The sequence below is a fragment of the Bos indicus x Bos taurus genome, chromosome 20 (assembly GCF_003369695.1).
Source record: "Bos indicus x Bos taurus breed Angus x Brahman F1 hybrid chromosome 20, Bos_hybrid_MaternalHap_v2.0, whole genome shotgun sequence".
Taxonomy (NCBI): Eukaryota; Metazoa; Chordata; class Mammalia; order Artiodactyla; family Bovidae; genus Bos; species Bos indicus x Bos taurus.
Genome location: NC_040095.1, coordinates 7,563,318 through 7,587,510, shown reverse-complemented (window position 1 = coordinate 7,587,510; position 24,193 = coordinate 7,563,318). Strand labels below are relative to the sequence as shown.

Here is a 24,193-nt window from a genome sequence, read left to right as displayed (position 1 = left end):
AATTCTTCTGCCAAGTTCCCATGTCTTTCTAATGAACCTAAAGAGACCTGGGTTTGGTTTCAGTTGTCTCTCTTGGCTGTTGTCTTTTAAAGTTGCCCAGAAGAAGAAGGGGGAAGGACAAGTGAGTCTGATGAAGAGAGGAGGAAAGCTGAAGCCAGAGTGGCGAAGATTCAGCAATGCCAAGGTACAGAGCAGACGCCCCTGCGTCCCGCTCACGCGGTTCTCCTGGGAGACTGGGAAGGCCCAGGTGGCGTGAATAGGAGTTCAGGACTGAGTAATTAATTTTGTGCATGCACCCACGGCCCACCCTGGCTGCTCTCAAAAATTGTATATATATTAATATATATTGACACTAGAAGTGCTCAAATAAAATGAGGCCCTACCTCTTCCTCCTTAGTGATTAAAATACACATGTTTAAAATCCTGCGTATAACATGACAGTAATTACGGCAGTGTGGCGCAGGTAGGCACGGGAGCGGCTGTCTAGCGTTTTTAAAGATTAATTTATTCTTGGCTGCGCTGGGCCTGTGTTGCTGCACAGGCTTTTCTCTAGCTGTGGTGAGTGGCGACTGCTCTCTGGTTGTGGTGTTTGGGTTTTAATCTCACGTACAGATTCCTGGGTGGAGAGAAGCCGTTGCAGGGGCTTCTCTGGTTGCAGAGCACGGGCTCTCGAGCGCAGGCTCAGGGGTTGTGGCACGTGGATTTAGTTGCTCCATGGCACGTGGGCTCTTCCTGGACCAGGGATCGAACCCTTGTCTCCTGCGTTGGTAGGTGGATTCTTTACCACTGAGCCACCAGGGAAACCCCGTTGTCTAGTGTTTTGATTTTAGATCCCAGCACCATTAGGCCACAGGTGACTGACTTTGGACAAGGATCATTGGAACTCTGGTCCTTGGTTTCCAAATCTGTGAAATAAGGAAATTAAATGAGCTCAGTGATTCTCACCTCTCACTGGGCATTAGAATCACTTGCAGAGGTCTTTAAAAATTCTGATGCCTGGATTTCACCCTCAGCCAACTCACCCAGAATTTGAGGGCGATGGGCTGTACACGCCAGTATTTTAAACTCCCCTCTGATGATTCTGAGGCAGACTGAGAAGCCCTGGATTCGCTGCTGGTTGGGGTCCCTTTAAGCTCTAAGAATTCTGTGACATGCTGAAATTAGAGGAAGATGATGCATGCGAAGATGGTTAAAGAAATTGGATGTTGAGAAACCAAAAACGTAAACCGGTATGTTTGGTTTTGACCAGGACTGGCTGAAGGCCGAGCGTTCCAGCCCTGGCGTTGTTTTCCCTTGCGGGAAGCGCTCATCAGGGACAGCGCCGCCTCAATTTTCATTCCTGAGCTTCATGTTTAGTCTTAATAGAAAACAGCCTGAATAAACAAAGATTGGCTTTGCAAGGTTTTCTGGAATTAGGGGAATTGGAAGGGAAACGAACATTTATTGAGTACAACAAATTTATAGAAGAGACAGTGGAAGATGTTTAATCATCTGCTGGAAGCTACAGTCACCAAATAGAAAGTTAGGATTTGAATCTGTTTGTCCCACCCACTGACTTGTACTTGACCTGTTCAACCGTCCTGCTTGCTAATTAGCAACATTTTTGTCTTAGAGCCTGGGTTTTCATTTGTTATATTCATGTGACAATTTTCAATGATAAATACTATTTCTTAGAAATACTCAGTAACCAAGATCAACAAATTTGCACATATTTGGAAGAGAAACTGCATATCTACGCGAAACTTGGAGAACTAAGTGGATTTCAGGATGTCCATCTAGAGCCCCACCTCCTCATTCAACCAGACCCCGGAGAGCCTCCCCAGGCAGCCTCATTACTGGCCGCAGCACTGAAAGAGGGTAAGTTGCTTCCAAAAGGATTTTTCTCAACAGACTCCCAAAATGTTTATTAAGCAGCTACTATGTGCCATGTGTTGTGGTCTTGGAGCTGAAGATACAGCAGAATAAATCCTTATTATTCAGAGACAGAGTCCTTACTGATTCCAGAAACAGCAAAATATATTTTTTAAAAAAATGTCAGTTTGGTTCAAGTGCTATGAAGGAAAATAAGGATAAGGGGAATAGAGAGTGATGGGGTTGGCTGCTGCTGCTGCTAAGTCACTTCAGTCGTGTCCGACTCTGTGCGACCCCATAGACAGCAGCCCACCAGGCTCCCCCGTCCCTGGGATTCTCCAGGCAAGAACACTGGAGTGGGTTGCCATTTCCTTCTCCAATGCATGAAAGTGAAGTCGCTCAGTCATGTCTGACTCTTAGCGACCCCATGGACTGCAGCCTACCAGACTCCTCCGTCCGTGGGATTTTCCAGGCAAGAGTACTGGAGTGGGGTGCCATCGCCTTCTCCAGATGGGGTTGGGGAGGTTCTAATTTTGTTAGGATGACCAGGGAAGTGCTCTTTGATATGGTGATATGTGAGCAGACAAGAAGGAAGTGAAAAAGCAGAGTAGACAACTGGAGAAAGAATGTTGCAGATTGGAGAAGTGCAGGTGCAAAGGCCCTGAGGCAGGCGAGCACCCAGCTCGTTTGAGGAACAGCAAAGGGGACAGTGCAGGTGGAGGGAAATAGGGGTGGAGAGTGGCGGGAGGAGTTACAGCGCCTAGGCCGCGGGTTACATAGATGAGACCAAGATTAAGTACTTTGAATTTCATTGTGAGTGACATGGGAAGCAGTACAGAGTTTTGAGTAGAGGAATGTCTTGGTTTGTGTTTTTAAAGGAGCCCTATGAGCACAGTGTGGGAGAATAACAGAGTCTAGGGCATAACTGCAGGAGTTGCTGGCTGAGGTAGGTGGAGGACGAGGTCAGTGAAGGGGAAAAAGTTAGGGAGATGAGAGGCCAGGGTGTTGGAGGACCGTGTTCATAGAGTTGCGATGACAGAGAATTTTGACAAGAGTAGCACTGGGGGAGGGGAGAGGACTTATGCCAGGTGCCGTGCTGTTTGAGAGTCTGTAGATGAATGACAACCAGGAGGGCCAGTAAGTGGTATAAATCTGGTGGCATAAAATTCAAAGGAAAAACAGGTTTAGGGAGGAAATAGGGCTAATAGACTGGAAGTGACAGTAGGGACGGAGGGCTTGGGAGATAAAAAAGCCACCACCTGAGAGTGGCAGGGGATGCGGTCATTCAGCACACGGGTTGATAAATTACAGACCGTGGACTAAATGCATCCCACCTCCCACCACGTGTTCTTATAGCGATAGTTCTATTGGATCACAGGCACACCCATGTGTTTCCTCTCGTCTATGGCTGCTCTCTGGCTACAATGGCAAAGATGAATAGTTGTAACAGGCAACTGAATAGTTGCAGTAGGCCCACAAAGCCTAAAATATTTACTCTCTGGTTGTTTGCGGAAAACATTTGGTAAGTTCTGTCTTAGAAATCTCAGCACACTACCTCTGGAAGAGGATTTAGAAATCATGGAATCTGTTGCATCTGTTTCACAGTTGAGGAAACTGAGCTCTTAAGGAGGGCACGTGTGCTCAGTCGCTCGGTCATCTCTGACTCTTTGCAACCCCATGAACTGTAGCCCACCAGGCTCCTCTGTCTATGGGGATTCTCTAGGCAAGAATGCTGGAGTGGGAGAAAAAAAAGGAATACTGGAGTGGCTAGCCATGCCCTTTTCCAGGGTGTCTTCCCAACCCAGGGATTGAACCCAGGTCTCCTGCATTGCAGGTGGATTCTGTAGTGTCTGAACCACCAGGAAAGCCCAAGAATATTGCAGTGGGTAGCCTATCCATTCTCCAGGGGAACTTCCCAACCGAGGAATCAAACTAGGATCTCCTGCATTGTAGATGGATTCTTTACCAGCTGAGCTACCTGGAAAGCCTGAGGAGGGCATCAGTTCAGTTCAGTTCAGTCACTCAGTTGTGTCCGACTCTTTGCGACCCCATGAATCGCAGCACGCCAGGCCTCCCTGTCCATCTCCATCTCCCGGAGTTCACTCAAACTCACGTCCATTGAATCGGTGATGCCATCCAGCCATCTCATCCCCTGTCATCCCCTTTTCTTCCTGCCCCCAATCCCTCCCAACATCAGAGTCTTTTCCATTGAGTCAACTCTTCGCATGAGGTGGCCAAAGTACTGGAGTTTCAGCTTTAGCATCATTCCTTCCAAAGAAATCCCAGGGCTGATCTTCAGAATGGACTGGTTGGATCTCCTTGCAGTCCAAGGGACTCTCAAGAGTCTTCTCCAACACCACAGTTCAAAAGCATCAATTCTTTGGCACTCAGCTTTCTTCATAGTCCAACTCTCGCATCCATACATGACCACTGGAAAAACCATAGCCTTGACTAGATGGACCTTTGTTGGCAAAGTAATGTCTCTGCTTTTGAATATGCTATCTAGGTTGGTCATAACTTTTCTTCCAAGGAGTAAGCGTCTTTTAATTTCATGGCTGAGTCCACTGATGGAGAATCTCTCACTCATTTATTCATCAGATATGCTTTAAGCATCTACCTACCATGTGCATACCAGATCACCTTACCTGGCTCCTGAGAAATCTATATGCAGGTCAAGAAGCAACAGTTAGAACTGGATATGGAACAACAGACTGGTTCCCAATTGGGAAAGGAGTACATCAAGGCTGTCTATTGTCACCCTGCTTGTGTAACTTATATGCAGAATACATCATGCGATATGCTGGGCTGTATGAAGCACAAGCTGGAATCAAGATTGCCAGGAGAAATATCAATAACCTCAGACATGCAGATGACATCACCCTTATGGCAGAAAGTGAAGAGAAGCTAAAGAGCCTCTTGATGAAAGTGAAAGAGGAGAGTGAAAAGCTGGCTTAAAACTCAGCATTCAGAAAACTAAGATCATGGCATCTGGTCCCATCACTTCATGGCAAATAGATGGGGAAACAATGGAAACAGTGACAGACTATTTTTTTTTGGCTCCAAAATCACTGCAGATAGTGACTGGAGCCATGAAATTAAAAGACACTTGCTCCTTGGAAGAAGAGTTACGACCAACCTAGACAGCATATTAAAAAGCAGAGACATTACTTTTCCAACAAAGGTCTGTCTAGTCAAAGTTATGGTTTTTCCAGTAATCATGTATGGATGTTAGGGTTGGACTATAAAGAGAGCTAAGCACCAAAGAATTGATGCTTTTGAACTGTCGTATTGGAGAAGACTCTTGAGAGTCCCTCGGACTGTAGGGAGATCAAACCAGTCAGTCCTAAAGGAAATCAGTCTTGAATATTCATTGGAAGGACTGATGCTGAAGCTGAAACTCCAATACTTTGGCCCCCTGATGCAAAGAGCTGACTCATTTGAAAAGACCCTGATGCTGGGAAAGATTGAAGGCAGGAGGAGAGGGGAAGATAGAGGATGAGATGGTTGGATGGCATCACTGACTCGATGGACATGAGTTTGAACAAGCTCTGGGAGTTGGTGATGGACAGGGAAGTCTGGCGTGCTGCAGTCCATGGGATTGCAGAGAGTCAGACTCGACTGAGCAGCTGAACTGAACTGAACCATGTGCACTATTGTTGGTGCCAACTAAGGAAAGAGTAATGCTTTCATAAAAATCTCTAGGAAACAATACACAAAGAAACAAGGTAATTTCAGAAAGCCAATAAGATAATGGGATTGGATGAGGGGAAGGCTTTACTGTAGAGAGGTCAGGGAAGATGCTCTGAGGTTATGTTTTGAGGTGAGAATTGACTGATGAGAAGCCAACTGTCTGGAGACCTAGGGGAAGACAATTCCTGGGCTGAGAGAATGTGAGTTTGTAGCCCCTGCATCGGGAATGAGCTTGGTATGTTCAATGAAAGAAGGAAGGCCAGATGGCAGGAGGCAGAGGAGACTGTGCTATGGGTGGGCAGGGACCAGATATTTCTAGACTGTGGTTAAAGAGAGAGGGAGAGAGAGATTTTATTCCAAAACCAATGGAAAGTTAGTTGTTGGAAGCTTTTAATCATGGGTGTAGCATGATCTTATTTATGTCTTGAAAAGAATGAGGGTTGATGAACGGAAAACAAGATCAGAACGAGAATAGTTTGCCTGGAGACTGTTAAGAAGCGGTTACAATGAGAGAGGCTGGGGCCTTGGTCTAGACCAGGACTGTTGGCAATGCAAGTAGGGAGAAGAGGGTAGAGACGAGAGAGTTTTTAGAAATAAAGCCCAAAGGCTGGATTGACATGAGCCAGGGGCCCTCTCATTATCCTTGATGATGTCTTTATCACATAAGTTACATGCTCGCAATTTTAGCCTGTGCTGCTGGGCGTTCTGTAGTGCTCTGATACCTGGCTGGCAGAACTTGGCGCTGATGTGCATTGCCCTGCAGTAGACTTAGTTGTATATGTCTCTTTCCTCCTCTGCAAACTCACCTTATTAGCAGATGCCCAGTGGCCCCCAGAGTAGGTGCTCAATGACTAGTTACTAAATTGAATCACTGGACAGAGTGTTTTAGAAATATTTGTAGAATCCTCAGAATTATACTATTCTCCATGCTAATTGCAGACTTTTCCTTGTCATTAAAAACTTGCCTTTCTCAGTGTGGTGTTTCCCAGTCTTACCAGATCTCAAGAGGAGCCTTTGGTGCTCTTTAACATTTAACTCCTCTGTTTTCTTCTCTGGATAATCTGATCCAGTAGGTCGAGGGTAAGGATTGGGAACCTGTATTTTATTTAAGGCATGTTTGGGGAAATTCTCTTTTGAAGAATAACTAATATTTCTGAGTAGTCAGTTTGAAAATCCTAATGCCTGATATTATATTTAAATTAACTGAGCTTCAGGAAGTTTTTTTAAAGCATACTATTTTACTGAAAGTTGCATTTGAATTATTTTTACTGTGAGTTTTTAAAAAAAAAAATTGAATTAATCCTATATCATAAAATGATACTGAAAGTATTGGTCTAAATTTCAGGTGGGTAAACTTTTTCTGTAAAGGGCCAGATAGTAAATATTTTAGGCTCTGCAGGCCATGTACAGGTTTTTGGGAACACAATCTTCTTTGTGCATGGATGTATATTTTAATACAACTGTAAAAAAGGTAAAAGTCATTTTTAGCTCCTGGGCCATATAAAAACAGACACAGGTAAAATACAGCTTGCTAACCCCTGAACTAAGTAAAAAATGTGTGTGTGTGTGTGTCTTTTAAATTGGCTTTTGTTTTCCTCCTCCTCCTTAGCTGAGAGTCTGCAGGTGGCAGTGAAGGCTTCCCAGATGAGCGATGCATGCCAGTCCCCCGAGGAAGGTTGTGGAGAACCTGCTTTGCCGGACGTGCTCCATTCTCAGGACGCACCAGGATCGTCTACTGCTTGTAAGTGAGTGTGTGGCCTTCGCGGTGAGCCTGGGCACAGACCTGGGGCACAGAGTGGGCACATAAGATGAAGGCAGCAACTGTGCCCTGATTTGGAGGGTTCTGAGTGTATTCTTTAGGAAAAAATCTGAGAATAAATAGGCAGGCCTGCTTTACCTGAAATAACGACGCGGTGTTCCGAGGACCAGGACTTAGACAGTGGCTGTAGGCGGTGCTGCCTAGCTGCAGGTTACTCAGGCGGGCAGTGACCCTCCCCAGACCCTGCCCTGCCTTGTGTTGCCTGTGACTTAACTGAATGCAGTCTTGCAAGAGCTTTTGCAGTTTTGGGGTTTTTTTTTGGAAAAGGGTCCCTGCAGTTCATTAAAAAGTAAGTCCTTTACCTTCATCTCATATGGCCAACTGAGAAAACCAAACTCAGAAAACTAGAATCTAATGCGTGCATGCACACATGCAAGACACACGTACACACACACCCACATATACACACACATGAAATGTAGAAGCGCCAAAAGATTCTTGATCAATGTTGCTATACACTTTGAGGTCGGGATTCATTTATTAAACAGTGTTTCAGAAGACTTTAAATACAGAAAAATAGAATGTAGTAAGTTGATTTCAGTAATTTCTCAAAACCTAATCATATGTGTAGTTGTAAGCGAAATATTTAGGTCTCCAGAGGTTTTTGAGATAGAAGCACGTGGTTTTCATTATATCCTGGTGACTAAAAACCTTACTTCCACCAGGTCTTCTATGCTCAAGATAAGATGTCTTTTAGTAGCTAGAGATTGGCGGATTAAATTGCCTTAGAATTTCTTTAACAGCATCCCTTGGTTAATTAAGAGATGAATGGAAGCAGTCCAGTTTTAAAATTTTATACATTTTTTAAAACTAGCACCAATAATTACTTTCCTCTCTTGGGTTCTACTTTATCTAATCCTGGGTTTCTATTTTCAGAATGTGCACATATGTTTTTCATTTCAACACAGCCCAGATTCGTCCAGGGAGTTGTACTGCCCCGGGTGATTTCCTTTTTAAAGAAGAACCTCAGTATGCCATTGAGGAAGTTCTAGCTAAAAATACGAGTAGGGATCTGCCGCTCTCAGCCTCAGCCCAGGGACAGCTGGAGAGGCTCCGCTCAGCTCCGGCAGCTGCTCGAGCACAGGCCGCACCCACCTCCATCAGACCGGGCCGTCATCTCCCCTGACATCTACTAGAACCATCCAGAGCCCGTTCCCAGGGGCCTGATGTCAGGGTTCCTGTAGAGGAGGGGCAGGTTGGTGTTCAGTGCTGGGGCTGGAATGGAACACAGTGCTACCGGAGTTTGATGCTCCTTATAGGGTTGATAAGGGTGAAAAACACTTTCCTAAACAAAAAGTCTGTAACTGGATGGGTTAGTCCCATGACAGGCTTCAAGGACTGGGTCCTTCTAAGTCAGGCCCATGTCAGTCTGAGATTACAGACCAAGAAAGACCCTCTGTTTTCAGTTCTCAATATACCTAATCAGGTAGACAGGTAAATCTACTTCCTGTGAAATTATGAAGACCCTCTTGTCTGTTCTGAAAGAGAATACAGGAGCAGAAGGACCTGATCCGTTCCACTCTTCTTGCCTTCATCTGGCTCACCGTCAGCTTCTTTCCCTATCTGGTGGTCCTCATGTCTATGAGGGGGACAAGAGAGAGAATGGCTAATTCTTTGGGCGTCTCTCTGAGAGTTAGGAATAGTATTCAAGGGTTGAACCATTTTTGAGTGCCAGAAAAAGCTCTACAATGTGTCCCTTCACTATAGAGGAAGCATTGACCAGCTTGGGCAAAATGAACTTAAATTTTAGCTGATATAATTTGAAGCAGTTTCTGCATAAACAAAAGCTTTTTCATAATAAAAGAGGCCTTGGGAATCAGAGAGGGCTCTCATTTTCCAGAGATCTAAGTATTTTTTAATTAATTTAAATAAAAAAGTATTTCCTTCATCAGAAATAAAGTTCCAAGATAGTACCAAGGAAAAAAATTATAAATAGTGTCACAAATGAATATTTATTTCATGAGGTCCTGATTGGGCAGAGTTCCAGTGAAATTCTATGTGGGAAAGGGCTCTGGAAAGTCTAGTTTTAATCTGTGCAAGATGAACATGGTATAAATTTTAACTGAATTCACATGGGTGGATAAATAAAATCCTACCATTGGAGATTTAATGGATGGAGTGAAATCTCTTTGGTACTTAAACATATTTCTGGGCTAAAAATATTTCTGCGTTTTCATACATTAAGTATATAGTAATTACAGTGTTTGTGAATTTAGAGCATAAGCAAGAATTGTAAGGGAAAAAACACATTTGGAAAGTATTGAAAATATTACTAGTAAGTTATTTGCAGATAAGGACAGCTTCTCAGTTTCATGACTCTGAGCTCATGCAGTTTTCGCCATCTTTACCTGCTTAGAAAGACATTTCATTCCTCCTGTTGGACGCCTCCCTCCCTTGTTTATGGCCTGCTGCTCTTGTACCAGCCCTGAAGGAGGCTTCCCAGACCTGTCTCCTTAGAGCTGGTCTGCCAGCCCTGGCTTTTCTTCTGCTGTGCCTGTTTTTATTTGACCCTCCCCAGGCCTCTTTTCCCATTAAGTGAATGTGAGATGCAGAATCCTACCGTCTTGGTACCACAGACATCACACAGACATCTCTCTGCCAGAAAGAAAGAAAAGTAAAAACGCTGGATGCCATGGGTCAGATTGGCACCTGCTAGTGTGTAAGCTCCCTGGGGGCAGGGACTCTGCACTTTACTCTGCTCTGTTTTAGCACCTCGTAGAAGAATGTTCGATACATGTGATGTTGTGATGTTTCTTACCTTGGAATATGTGTCAGCTGTGTGCCAAGGACCCGCTCCGCTGGCTGATGTTTGATGATGTCCTTTTTGTTTCTGTCTCAACGATGTGCTTCCAGCACTAGTCACAGAAGGGACAGGAGGAAGAGGCTGTTGGGATGTGGATGCCGGGACCCAGGGTGTGGGAACCGACCTGGCGGTTTCTGATGCGGGGGAGAAGGTATTGTGAACTGACTTGTTAGTAAATGTCACCGGTAACTTTGTGTAATAAAACAACCTCAGCTCCTGGTCTATCCTCGGCAGTGAATAGTCTGCAAGTGTTTTCTGCATTGTTCTCCATTTCAGTATTCGTACTTAAACTTCCTACCTTTTTTCTTAAAATGTTCTTGCTTTTCCGATATCGTGTAGGTGTAAACCAAGAAACAAATGAAAAGTTATTAAAAAGATTGAAAACTCAAATGTTTATTTGTGTGTCTGCGCTCTTGCTTCTGGTCTCACTTTCCGCCCTGCAAACCTCCAGCTTTTCACCCAAGACATTGAGTACCTCTTGGCTGAGAGGTGGTCCTGGGCTTGCAGGCCCTTATGCAACCGGGTGACGCCAAAGTGGCAGAAATAATTTTGACTTTGAAACGTCCTGGTGTCTTCACTTCCTTTTGCCTTCCTCTCCTTTCTGATTGTTTTCCTCTCACCACTCTTACCGTCGCCTGCCTTTTGGATAGTCTTGTAGTTACCCTAATCAGTTTTTGCTTCGTGACATCACCTTTCCTTAGTACGTACTATACACATAGGTTACAACACAGTCTTTTAAAATGAAATTTCCTATTAACATCAAATGAAACTGAGATGTCGGAGAGAGATGGGGAATAAGAACATGATTCTGGGAGGTGGCTAGTGGGCCTTCCCAGGGTTATCTGGGCCCAAGAGTTACTGTATCTAAAATTGAATTAGGTACATTACAGATACCACAGTGTGTTAATGTGGGAAAATGACATCTGTCAGATCTTTATGTAAATTATGTAACATTTTGTATTTCATAGATATTTTTGTGTATATTACATATGACTGAGAAATCAAAGATATTGTAAGAGCCATAGAAAAGATGGCTGTGATTTAGTGTTTTTTCAAACTTCAAAATGAATATAGTCATTAGATTTCACTCCACTTATTCTGACTGTAAGCTCTCTAAGTTCTTTCATCTTAAAACATTCCTGCTCTTCTGCTGTTTTCAGGGCAAACTTGACTTTCAAGTCTAGTTTCCAGCTGCTTTTTTGTTATTAGAGGAGGGAAGTAGGGGAAGGGCTGATTAGTTTTGAATGGAAAGCTGAGGTGGCTTCCACCCCTAAAGTCCTCCCCTTCCATGATTCAGTCCCAGGTAAGAGAGGAGGTGTCCAGGTTCCTCTCTGGATGAACCTACCTGGAAAATTTTGCCATTAATAAGACATTTTGAGAAATGAATTGACCTATAGAGCAGAATCATTTGAAATCACACTTTAAAGAAGTATATGATGGCTGTTTTGTAATTATCTTTCTTAATATGGTAAGGTTTTAAAAGAAGCATTTCTGAAAAATTTTTTCAAAATTTCAGATTTGTAACCCAAATGTCAAAATATCCCACGTGTAAAGCACCTAAATGCAGCTATGCACATTGCCCACAAGGTGGCGGGCCAACTCCATTAAAAAGATGACAATTCAAAATTCCTGTCTCCTATCAAGCTTAGTGGGTCTTGGGAATAGGTGACTTCATGTGGCATAATCCAACTAATTTCTGTGTTTCTAATTTTTATAGAGTATAAAAATTATGTCCCGTACAATCTTCTTACAAACGCAGTGGAGTGTAGAGCAGGGACAAAACCAGAAGAGTGGAGAGAACTCCAGAATTCACTATGGAACGCGGAGTTCTCGGCTCGTGTTACCTTCCCGAGGGTGGGGCACAGCTCTAATGAATAAGCTGCATCTCCTTTCCCATCATTTGTCCTTCCCCTGTTCAAGATGCTGCTTGGTAGTGAAAGCTTTCATGGGCAGTGTGGGGTGAGGAGTGAGGGGGTAGGGAGAAAAGGCCGGGCTAGCTCATCACAGTGGCCTCATCAGCCTGAACTAATTGAATGTAACAAGTTTCATGTTACCTGAGAACTGTTCCTTGAGGTTTGATTTAAAGCTGCTCAGACAAGACCACAGGTGGTGTGTAGGCGGCTGCAGGCCCTTGGGAGGCAGCAACTCTGAGGATCCCCGCAGTGTGATGTGTGGAGGACACAGTGGCTGCTCACTCTTTATCTATAGTATGGCATGTGCGTGTCCATTACACGCCAAGCAGCCCTCTTAGGTTTGCAGACACAGCACTGAATACACAGATGAAATCTTGCTACTCCTTGGCTTGCATCCTAACGAGAGAAAAGAGACAGTGAACAAACAGACAGATGTTGCATTCTGAAAACTGGAAGCCCTCACTGTGCACATGTGCTCTCAATGTGTGCAGTGGAGACGCAGGGAGTCAGGTAGAGATCCACCCCCCACCCCCCCAAGGAGCACATGGTCTCCTGTGGCCTTGTTCACAGCCTCTGCTGCCAGGGCTTCTCCTAGGTGCCCATACCTGGGCCCCAGGCGCGCTCAGCGGGAGGATGCCAGCCGGCTGAGTGCTGTTCTTTGCGCTGCCTCTGGGTCTGGTTTCTCCTCCCAGCCAGCGGCAGTTATGACTTCCCAAATCTCGAAGTGAGTTAGAGACTGGGCATTGATGACCTGTAGTTTCCAAGCCTGGCCTCCAGGATACAAGCCTGGCCCGAGAGACTAGCCTGGGTGCAGAGAGCACCATTTACAACATGGTGTGCATGAGGTACATGTGGTCACTTTGAGCCTGCAGCGCTCCCCGAGCATCTTCCCTGGGTGTCTGTCTTAAGGGAGGGCTGAGTGCATCTGGAAGGAAGTGGCCGTGCAGCTCAGATACCAAGGCTGTCCAGGGGGGGCTCTCTCTCATCTGGTGGTGGTTGAATTCTATAGACTTGGCTTTCTGGGAGGAAACAGTCACTATGGAAGAGTTTTAGAGCGAGAGCAGTGATTTCCCTGAGGGCATAGACTGTGGAACAATGCAGTGCAGCCTTTTAAGAGTGGAGTGAGTGTTCATTTTCTTTATGTTTTTATGTATTTTAGGTGGAATATAGAAGTTTCCCAGGTTCTTTGCAGTCAGAGGTGAGCTCTGCATATCTTAAATATGTCATCATCCTTTCTTTGTTTGTGCATAATGAATGCTTTTTCAAAAATTTGACACTCACAATCTTATTTTTCAGATTATACAAGCGATACAGAATTTAACTCGTCTCTTATATAGCCTTCAGGTAACTATGCTCTGACCCTGTGAATGTTTTCCCTCATGCAATTCACTTTATTTGATGAGTCCCAGACTTTAAAATTTAGAACATTTGAGAGGTAATGAATGATCTTAAAAGAACACCAACCCTCCACCTCTACCCCAAGTGTAACTCTGCTGATGGCTTGAGCTTCACCTGGTTTTGTAATCACGAGGCATCACCATTACTGTAGTTTATATAACATTCTTCTCTGAAACCATAAAACAGTTCATATCTTTAAAAAATATTGATGAATATGATCTGGCTGGAAGTTTGCAATGAAACTCTTAAGTGAGTGTAGTATGACTTCACATTTTCTGGTGAAAACTTAAATTCACACCTAAACTCTTTTCACTTCCACATGTGGCCTTAGGCCTTTGGGGCAGTCAGTAATTCACATGCTCTTCCACTGTTTGCTTGGTTCATCCACCTCACATTTATTGAGTACCCTCCCCGAGCCAGGCACTGTGATGAAGACTGAGCACAAAAGGGCAAGTGGTCCACAGAGTCTACCATCAGATGGCTCCCTGTCTGTCTAGGAAAGACAGGCATCCTAAAAATGAGGGCTCTGGGGCTGGATGATCCCCTGAGTCCTGCATAAGAGAGGTGGAATACATCCAATTGCTTAATTTGTGAGTTAAAAAATATTTTAAAATGATGTGAAAGCAATGTTTATAGACAAATTTATAGAAAGATCTTGATACATGTAAATAAAATGACTTGTGATTCTGTGGAGAGAATTACTGTTGTCTGGGGGTATGTATCCCTCCGGTTTTTAAAAATCATTTTATGTGTACCCTCGGAGCCTGTACCTCTCTCTGTCATCAGTTGTCTCTATAGCACAATTGTTAATGGTTGTATAATATTCAGGTCTATGGGATTAATCCATTTCTCATAGTTTATGGCTTCCCTGGTGGCTCAGATGGCAAAGAATCTGCCTGCGATGCAGGAGATCCATGTTCGATCCCTGGGCCAGGAAGATCCCCTGGAGAAGGGAATGGCGACCCACTCTAGTATTCTTGCCTGAAGAATCCCATGGACAGAGGAGCCTGGCAAGCTACAGTTCAAGGGGTCACAGAGTCAGATGCCACTGAGTGACTAACACACACACACAGTTTATACTTTCCTGTTAATAATACCATAGCTCACGTCTTTGTGCACTGACCTCTTTGAACACATCTGAGTGTGTCCTTAGGATGAATTACTGAAATCAGTTTTTGAGGTTTTTGAAAGACATTGTCAAAATAATTAGCACCCCTCTCTACTTCTCCTCAATTTGAAAATAAGTCAAGGTAGCTCATGACCTTAATTTGCATTTTTTGGTTATTACTGAAATTAAACTCCCCCCCACACTGGTTTATTGTCATTCAGATTTCATATCTTAAATCTGTTGACTATTAAAAGAAAATTAAGTCTGATACTAAGTTTTCATCAGAAAAGATAGTCATCCTACATTGCTGTTTTGTTATTGAGTCAATACTTTGGCTGCATCAAGATGTCTTTGATGTTCTATTGATCATCTGCCTATTCTTGATCTAGTACCATTATCTTATCTATTAAGATTATTAAGATAAGTACCACTCTTTCAAATATCTGAATTGTCTTTCATAAAAGCTTTTAAATCACTCTGGCAAATTTCTTAAACTTATACTGAGAGAGTTTAATTAAAATATTACTATATTTATGAATTAAGTTGGGGAAAATTGGCACTTTGGCAATAATTGTTTCTCTTGACTGAGAATATGTTATTTTATGTTCTGTTGGAAATCTCTGTAATTGTCTTGATGTAGGTACTTTTTTCTGCTAAATTTATTCCTGGATATTTGTCTCTGTTCCTATTGTGAACAGAATATTCTTTTTTTCATTATGTTTCCCCAATATTGGTTGCTGGTATAAATACAAGTATTGAATTTTTTTTTTTTAATAGGCCAACTCATTGAATTTTTATTTTAGCAGGGTTTTTTTTTTTTTTTGACTCTTTGGAGTATTCAAAGTAGAAAGTAAAAAATTGAAAGTAATGGTATTATGGCTACTCTTAAATAATTAAATTAATTTTATTTTCTTGACTTCCTCCTCTGGTTAGAAATTCTGAAATGTCTTAATAGTGGCCATAGTAATATTAAATAGTAAATAATAGTGGCCACCCTTGTCTTATTCAAGATTTAGTGGGACTACCTTTAATGTCTTACATTAGATATGCTGGTCTCGGGTAGATGTTCTTAGAGATTAATTTCTCATATAAAACAAACATTCTTTCTTGTACATTTTAACTGAGAAGGAACACAGCGTGAGTGCAGTTCGTTAACTTTTGGGAGATGAAAACCCTGAGTGTCCCAGCTGGTTTGCCCGGTGGAAACAACTCACAAGGTTCTGTCTGTCTAAGTGCAGCCCTCTGTGGATTCAAGGTTCAGAAAAGCTGGGTGACCTAAATGACCTAGTTTTTGCAACATTAGGTTGAAGCAAATAGCAAACTCTATAGTGTGTCCTCTTAACCAAAGCTTTTGAGCTGGCTTAAGGGTATGTGCTCTGAAAGATTTCTGTTCATGGCACAGTCATCTCCTTTGAAGCTGAATCTCTTCTGCATGATTAAAGTTTTTTACATAGCATTTTTGAATCAGATGAAAATGAAATTTGATCCCTATGTTAGAAGAATAGAGTTAGAGATGAGGTACAGGCAAGACAAAGGAAAAGACACACTTCAGCAGAGAAAAGTTGAGAGAGACAGTATATGTGTACAACTAAATTACTTTGCTGTACAGCAGAAACTAATACAACATTGTAAACCAACTATAGTTCAGTATAATTTAAAAAAAGAGAAAGAGAGTGAATTGGGAATTTTCCTAAGCTTGAAAAGTAAGTGCTGTTCTCTGTCTTACATGTAGACATAAACTTTAAATATGCAGATGAATATCCAATCTTCAGATTTCACCCCTATGCTACAGAAGAGAGTTGTTTTATCCCAAATGTTAAGTAGATGAAAAATACTTCATGTTAGTGTTTAATTAGTCTAATTGTAATCATTACCTGAGAGTTACCATTGCCTGTGGAAGTTTTGGCATATAGAATATTGGATTTGTTGGTTGGTTTGTTTTACTCTGCTGATGCCCTTAGGAATTGTTAGAATTAGCTGGTGATATACAGTCTACAGTTTGCTTTAGCCAGGTCAGCAGAGTCCTGAATGGCTTATTATTTCATATTTAAAGACCCAAGTTATTAGGACCTATTTTCAGTGGTATCACTGTTTTCTTTATAATAACCACTGAAAGACATTAATCAAATACTCATGTGAATTTCAATTTTTAATTGATTTTCACATTTAGAAACATTTCATTTCAAAAGATGGATACATTTTTGAGTCTTGTTCCAAAACAAATACTAATTTAAAGTATACTTTAATTCTTTAATCTGCAAGAGTATAGGAAACTGCTGACTTAAAAACTGATGGTCAAATCCCCACCTTCTCAGCACCTGTTACATGGATAGCTTTTTAAATTTTTAGGAAAGGAAAATGAGAATTTATCCCTTGGACGGTAATAATTTCTCATAACAAGTCACAGGACACACACATACCCAGTTGTGGCTATTTTCAATTTGTTCCTTCTCTGTTTCTTTGTGCTTTCAATGGGAACTTGTGAAAATAAAAGCTTCCAAGGGCACTCACATTTTTTTGTTTTGTTTTATTTTGTGGAATCCTTCTAAAAGTTGGCAGTTACTTCCCGTGATACTGCCAAACTTTTAATAGGTAGATACCATAACTCAAAGACAATTTTTTTTTTTTAATTTGGTTGGTAATTTCCTCTGAGTTTTAGAGTATCTATGTCCCTGTAATCATTCCAGCCTCCTTTTACCATTCTGTCGAACAGATGAATTTCAGCTTAGTGTTTTGTGCATGACCTTCCTGCTATAATACAAAGAAACAACAGTAATGAGACTAGCTTTACCATTTATATATCTCCTAAATATGATATTAACTGCTATGATAAAAAAGATTACTTAGCAAAGCTTCCAAATGGTTGACTTTTATATCTTCACATATGTCATATAGCTTAAGTAATTTCTGGTTGGAGACTCAAAAGGTACTACCAGATTTATATAGATTCTTAAGTTCTCCTGAATTATTGACTATCAAGACCTCAGAAGGATAATGTGGCACAGCACAGAAAGGCAGTCTTGTGAATTTATGGACTGAATTCTTACTCAGAACACTTGCTTAAATATTATCCAACAGCATCAACAAACCACATTTCCAAAGGAGGGAGAGAATATTCCTTTTGGGCTTTATTTCTTTTGTGTATACATCTCAGACTATACCAGTAAGGAAATGCAGACAAGCCTGTCTGAAGTGCCAAGGCCAGTCTCGGGAGGTAACTTAGAGCTAGGGGAGAAGTGTTCAGAGAGAATCATTCGACCATACTTTCATGTGTAGAGGTGCTGCTAGCTCACTGTGTGGACAATACGGACGCCTTTGCTTTCTTGCCCTCTGCTTTGACAGGCCGCCTTGACCATTCAGGATAGCCACATTGAGATCCACAGGCTGGTTCTCCAACAGCGGGAGAGCCTGGCCCCGGGCCCCGCGTTCCGAGGCAGCCCCTTTCAGGACCAGGAGAAGTCCCGCAGCCTGGAGAAGCAGCGGGAGGAGCTGGCCGATACCCACAAGCTGCAGCTCCAGTTCCAGCAAGACCAGCACCGCTGGCTCCGCAGGTGCGACCAGCAGCAGCGCGAGCAGGAGGCCCGGGCCAGCCGGCTGCAGGAGCGCGAGAGGGAGTGCCGGGCGCAGGAGGAGCTGCTGCTCAGGAGCCGGGGCGAGCTGGACCAGCAGCTCCAAGACTACCAGCAGAGCCTGGAGCGCCTGCGCGAGGGCCAGCGCCTGGTGGAGAGGGAGCGGGAGAGGATGCGGGCCCAGCAGAGCCTGCTGCGCCACTGGAAGCACGGGCGGCAGAGCAGCCTTCCCGCCGCGTTTTCTCCAGGAGCCCTGGAGGTACGGGACTCCTGTGCTCGCAGAAGCAGAGAGTAAGACGGCTTCAGTCATGGTGGTTTTGGAGCCTTTGAACACACATCTGTCTTTTTGCTGCTCATGTAAGAGCTCACAAGAGTTACTCGATGTGTAGGGAGCAAGAGCTGGGAACTTCCAGAGACAATACCCATGCATCTTGACATATGCACATTTGAAAAGTCTGGGTACTTCTGGATCATGGGTTCATGGTACTCATGATAGATGCCCTCGATACCAAGGGAAGCAATACAGAATTGCGTTGTCCCAGTTAGGCGAGTTTTGTCCTGGAGTCTCCCTGGGCATGAGTGTGTTTCACGTCTGAAGACGGATGTGCTCTGGTCTTCAGAGTTCTGTAGAGATTTACCTTTCAGTGGATCATTAGCTAGGAACGTGCACAGGTACTGAATTTAACAAGTATACTACCTATTATTCCAAGCTTATTCTCTTTTTTGTAAATTTGACCTAAAATGAAAGTGAAAGCCTCTCAGTTGTGTCCGACTCCTTGGACTGTAATCCTTGGAAATTCTCCAGGCCAAAATACTGGTAGCCTTTCCCTTCTTCAGGGAATCTTCCCAACCCAGGGATCAAACCCAGGTCTCCTGCATTGCAGGTGGATTCTTTACCAGTTGAGCCACAAGGACCTAGTAAATTCAAAATCCATTTTTCACCAGTGGCCGTTAACATGAGTAGTTTAACGTTTAGTCAGAATAAAACCTTTGGAAAAGTTCCGTGTTTCATTTTGCACCCTCTTGAGCCACTCCTGACAATTTCATTTGTCCCAGGAGTTTACTTTTCTGTACTGTGTGCCCATAGATACTTTTTAATGATAGGATATAAAGTTGTAGAAGTTGATCAGCTTATAAGAATGATCTGTGTTATTTTCCTTTCTAGTTGGCTAAATTATATTTGTTGCAAATACCTTACTATACATGAATGTTTTCGACTTTTATTTAGCAAAAGTGAGAATGCTATTCCCTCAAAGTAGAAACATTTTAATGACAGTGAACACTACTGCACGTGTTTTTTCATTTGATTTGTATTTCTTTTAAGATATGCTATGTTTGGTTAATTGAAGTTTTTGGTACTGGCTTATTAAAAGAGGATGGGAGGAGGGAGTCAAGGGTAATATCCTCTACCATACTCATTAAAGTCTTGATTGCTAAATTCTGTTAGGAACAAATACTTTATAAAACTGGTGCAAATTGCTGAAGAAATTATTGTGTTTTTTCTTGCACAGGTAATGGAACTTAATCGATCTGAGACTTTACGTCATGAAAATTCATTCTTCATCAATGAAGCTTTAGTGCAAATGTCACTCAACCCTTTGAACAAACCGCCGCCACCAGGTATCCATCAGGATGCGGCTTACCCCCCAGGCATACCTCATTCTGATTTGGTAAGGACTACTGAAAATCAAGTAGACCTCAAGACGGACGTTTCTCAACCCTCAGATATCAACCATGAACTGTGGATAGCGGCTGGGGCCTGTCATCAGATACCCCCTCTCCACCAAAGCAGCAAGGATTCTTGTAAAAATGGTAATTAATACTTTACATGTCATCTGTGTAGTTTCCACAGGAAGCTGTTTCTCTGAGTGGTTGGCTCTTCTTTAGAGCAGATCGAAGGGGGCCCTAGAATGGAAATACATTGGTGCTGCTGAGCGGGAGTTTGCGGCATACACTTTTCTTTGGGGAAGTCTGGCTTCCATCGCTCATGAGAATCGAGACAAGCTAGAGCATGGGTGGAGGGCTTAGAGGATGTCACCGAAATGTGAGAAGCAGACAGGGTTATCATATCTGTGGGTTAAATGATAACTTTCCCCTGAAAAGTGAAGCAACTTGATATTTATTCTTCACTATAGACCTGACCACATCCTGATACATATCCGTGTTGACTCTCAGAAATAAAAGACAGGGACAGGGTTTGTGGTAGGGCTTTATTGTCTCTTGGGGCAATTTCCTACAACTTTAGTAAAGTCTTCTGTACTGCTGTTAAACACCCCAAGTGAAACCGTTCACATCATCTGTCATTTTTTTTTTAAAGGTGTTGTGTCTCCTTAAGTACTTCATAATAACACAATTTGCTAATCCCATTGAAACATTTGTCACGTATAAATGAAAGGCAGCTCGAGTTACCAGCTCCATGTGAATCCAAATGATTTAAATCTATGTCTATTATAAATTGTTTTCCGTGGGATATGAGGTAGGGAATGAGAAGAACTTGAAACCTCTCTACCGAAAAACAGATGGCATGCAATAGAATAAACAAATGGCTGGCCACATGGATGGGAAATAAATCACCGACAGCAAAATGTTTCAGAAATGTGGAACAAGCAGTGGTACAGGGACCCTCAGAATTGGATAGAGATCGGTTTCCATGCTTCATAGATGTGCTCAGCTTGTCTGGAGAGTAATTTGTCAGTAGCAAAAAGGTTTGAATGTGTCCAGCTTCTTGGAATTAGGGAGTAATAATTCTGACACTGTCCGGAGGTATGTCTATTACTAACCCAAATTGTATTAATTCTTCGCAGTGGATAATTCTTTACATTATTCGGTCACTGCTGTAACGTTTCTTGTCAACATATAAGAGAATGAAGTAGTTTTTTTTATCATTTCAAATATTCTTTAAACAAAAGGAAAAAAAATGGAATAGTGAATTGAGATCTAAAACAGGGGCCGAATGTAGAAAATGTAACCCCTCGAATATACTATCTTGCAGCTCTAATGTTGTAGAGACCATGCTGCAGAGTGCCTTCTCCTGGTGCGGTTGCTTTGCTGTGTGCATTCATTAAGTTGCTATCTGCAGCGCTTTCTGTGTTGTCAGTGTGGTTTTGCATGCCAGCTTTGGGATAATTCAGAAACTCAGTTTGAGTTAAACCACATTCTGCTTTTGTTTGAAATATGTATTCCTACTTTTTCTGTATCTCCCATCTTTTTCTGTTGAGTTGTGCTTTAAAGTAGAAAGCTTTTAAACATTTGGCTGCCTGCTTGCAGGAGATAGAACATGTACTAAGGAAATAAACAGTGATTATATACAAAACCCAGTGTCTCCACATGTAAGGAATTAAATATAGCCAAGGAAAAGGCTGAGAAAATGCGCTTCTGCTTCAGATATTGTGTCCAGTATAGGCCAAGGACAGTCAGAACATTGATAGAGCAAAATCAACTCTGGCCTTCCTCTCTCGGGAGCATCCTGGTGTGTGCAGGAAGGATTAGATCAGAAATGCAGTGTGGGCTGTTAAGCATTGGAGTTTTGCAACTAGTCAAAAAAACTCTATTTATGTTGGTTTACTTAAGCATGATAAGCAGTTTCTGGAGGATAGAAAATAAAGTCAGAGATTAGGAGGAGGTGATAGGCAAGTGGAATGAAAATTGGATAGATACTCTTAAGAGGGTTGTCAGGGCCAGATAAAATTGTTCGAGCCATTCCAGAGCTTTCACGGTTCTCAGAATCGAAAGTAGCTCAAAATAAGCCGCTGATGGTGGTCTTCACTGGACTTTTTCTGGGCTTTCCTTGCATGCCTTTGGAGGGGGCAGGAAGGGGGAAGCGGGGCGGGGGGAAGCTGGAAGAAATCAGTCCAGGCTGTACTGGTGGAGAGGGGCCAGTCCACATGCTGGGATCCAGGACAGTGCTGTGTCGGCGTCCCCCGCTTTCACACTTGCTGCTCTATCGCGGGGTGAGTGGCCATCAGGGACCACTGCTCTCACTGACGGAATTTGCCTCTCATGTTCTTGGCTGGTGTTTGTGTTAAACGTGCATTTAACTGTGGTTTGATGTCATCAGTGGGCTATTTTCAGGCAACTCCCTAAAGAATCATTTGCTCTTTTGTCTGATCTTGTGTTGGGTGCCTGAGAGCAGCTCAGGTCAGTGGAAACGTGAATTTGTGAATTTGGGGAACAGTAAACGTAGTGCAAGAACAATGGGTGTAAATAAAACTCCTGAACACGTTTAGCTGTGGCCCAGATTGGAATTTTCATTTTGGTCGCTCAAGCCGACCTCATCAGACGTTTTCCTGTGCTCTTTGTGTTCTGCTTGCCACTGATTTTTCGGTGTCTTCATCATTACTTCCACCGGTGACAGTTACAGGACACTTAACCCAATCTGAAGCCCTGTGCTAAGGTTTTGTGTGGAGAAATCCACTTAGTACTAGCAACCACCCCCTGAGATGACTCTGTTATTGTCTCCATTTGAGGGGGAAATGGAAGCAAGAGAGGCTCAGTGATCTGTCCAAGGCCAGTAGCTGGTAAATAGCAGAGTTGGAGATGCACTGGGAAGACGGGTTCTAGAGCGCACGCGCTGAGCTGCTACATTGTATGTTGCTAATGTCTGGAGTGCTGTTTTAAATTCTCCTTTTAAAAGAAGCTGGAGTAGAACTAGAATAAATCCTGTTGTAATGTCTTGGCAGGATATTAATGCTGAAGGCCTAGTTCTTTGTGGTTGTCATTGCTTTTGTTCCTTCCTTCTTTTTTTTAATATTACCATTTGGAAAATATTTCTAAATCATTTGGATTGTGGTGGTCAATGCTTGCATGAGTTCTGCGGATTTTCAGATTTCATGAATACCCTTTAGCTTCACATTGTTCCCTATCGGACACATTTTCTTAAGGATCGTTTGTGTCTCCAGTGTTCCCTAACAATAGCCCTGTGTTACTGGTAAACATTTTTTAAGGTAATGCTTTATAAAGAGCGTTACTTTTCAGTTTTGGAAGTTGTCTCATGAACAAAATTCTTGATGTTTTAACATTAAATTCAAATTGGTATTTGATTTTATTTATAGTCGAAGAGATGCTTGGCTTATGAACGTAATCCGCACTCTTCTGAGGGACACTAGGCAAGACTCCAGAAAATTTGAATTTCTTTAAACAGTGTAGTCCCTATAGGGCAATTGCTATATAAATGGCCCCATGAAATGCTTAACTGTATTACTCTTCTTAAAGGCAAAAATCAGCAAAACCCACCTTCTTTCTGTGCCGTTTTTTTTCCAGTTTTAGAATTCCAAAACTATTTACTCAGCGTCTCTGTTAGTTTATAGTTGTTGTTTAGTCACTAAGTTGTTCCCACTCTTTGCAACCCAGTGGACTGTAGCCACCAGGCTCCTCTCTCCATGAGATTTCCCAAGCAAGAATACTGGAGTGGGTTGCCATTTCCTCCTCCAGGGGCTCTTCCTGACCCAGGGATCAAACCCATGTCTCCTGCTGCACCTGCATTGGCAGGCAGATTCTTTACCACTGAGCCACCTGGAAAGCCCATAGTTTATATTTGCCTTTTCCATTAATCAACAGAGAAAATATGGTATGATAATTAATCTGAAATATTCTTAGTCTCCCCTTTCAGTTATATTTTTATCTGTACCTCAATATTTGCAGGTTACCGAAAAATTCCTTTTCAGCAAATCATAATTTTTCTATAATGTGTATGATAAAACTTAAATTGAGAACCAGATTTCAGGCATTAGTCACATAGTTGACTTTGGAAAAAGAATAACTTTATTAAGTTTGAATTCCAGAAGAGTGTTTCCCTTTACTACATGTTAGAATTTAGTGCCCATCAAAATATTTTCAGATTCAAAGCATTGTATTCAGAATATTTCGTCTTGGCAGTGTTGTCATATTTTTTTTAAACACAGCTGTGTTAAGCTTTCAGTGACTTTTTTTTTCTGACATATGGAAATATAATAGAAAATTTCCAAATAAAAGCTATGCTGTAGTTAGTATTTAATAGTCTTTAAGAAGTGAGTAGGTGATAATTTCTAACATTTAAAAAATATT

The 24,193-nt window shown here is 42.4% G+C and overlaps 1 protein-coding gene across 12 annotated transcripts in view; it reads left to right on the top strand.

Annotated features, from left to right (window-relative positions):
• The window catches only part of ARHGEF28 (Rho guanine nucleotide exchange factor 28), a 339,789-nt gene that overhangs the window by 285,158 nt on the left and 30,438 nt on the right, over positions 1 to 24,193 (top strand). For 10 of the 12 annotated variants that reach the window (XM_027520360.1, XM_027520357.1, XM_027520356.1 and 7 more), the window contains 8 exons: positions 93 to 184; positions 1,675 to 1,857; positions 7,151 to 7,282; positions 10,214 to 10,314; positions 13,236 to 13,274; positions 13,373 to 13,420; positions 17,925 to 18,410; positions 19,663 to 19,963. In XM_027520360.1, the coding sequence (XP_027376161.1) occupies positions 93 to 184; positions 1,675 to 1,857; positions 7,151 to 7,282; positions 10,214 to 10,314; positions 13,236 to 13,274; positions 13,373 to 13,420; positions 17,925 to 18,410; positions 19,663 to 19,963 (1,382 nt within the window). Of the gene's footprint in view, positions 1 to 92; positions 185 to 1,674; positions 1,858 to 7,150; positions 7,283 to 10,213; positions 10,315 to 13,235; positions 13,275 to 13,372; positions 13,421 to 17,924; positions 18,443 to 19,662; positions 19,964 to 24,193 lie in introns of those variants that run through there. The other 2 variants (XM_027520363.1, XR_003507199.1) reach the window with 2 other exon arrangements.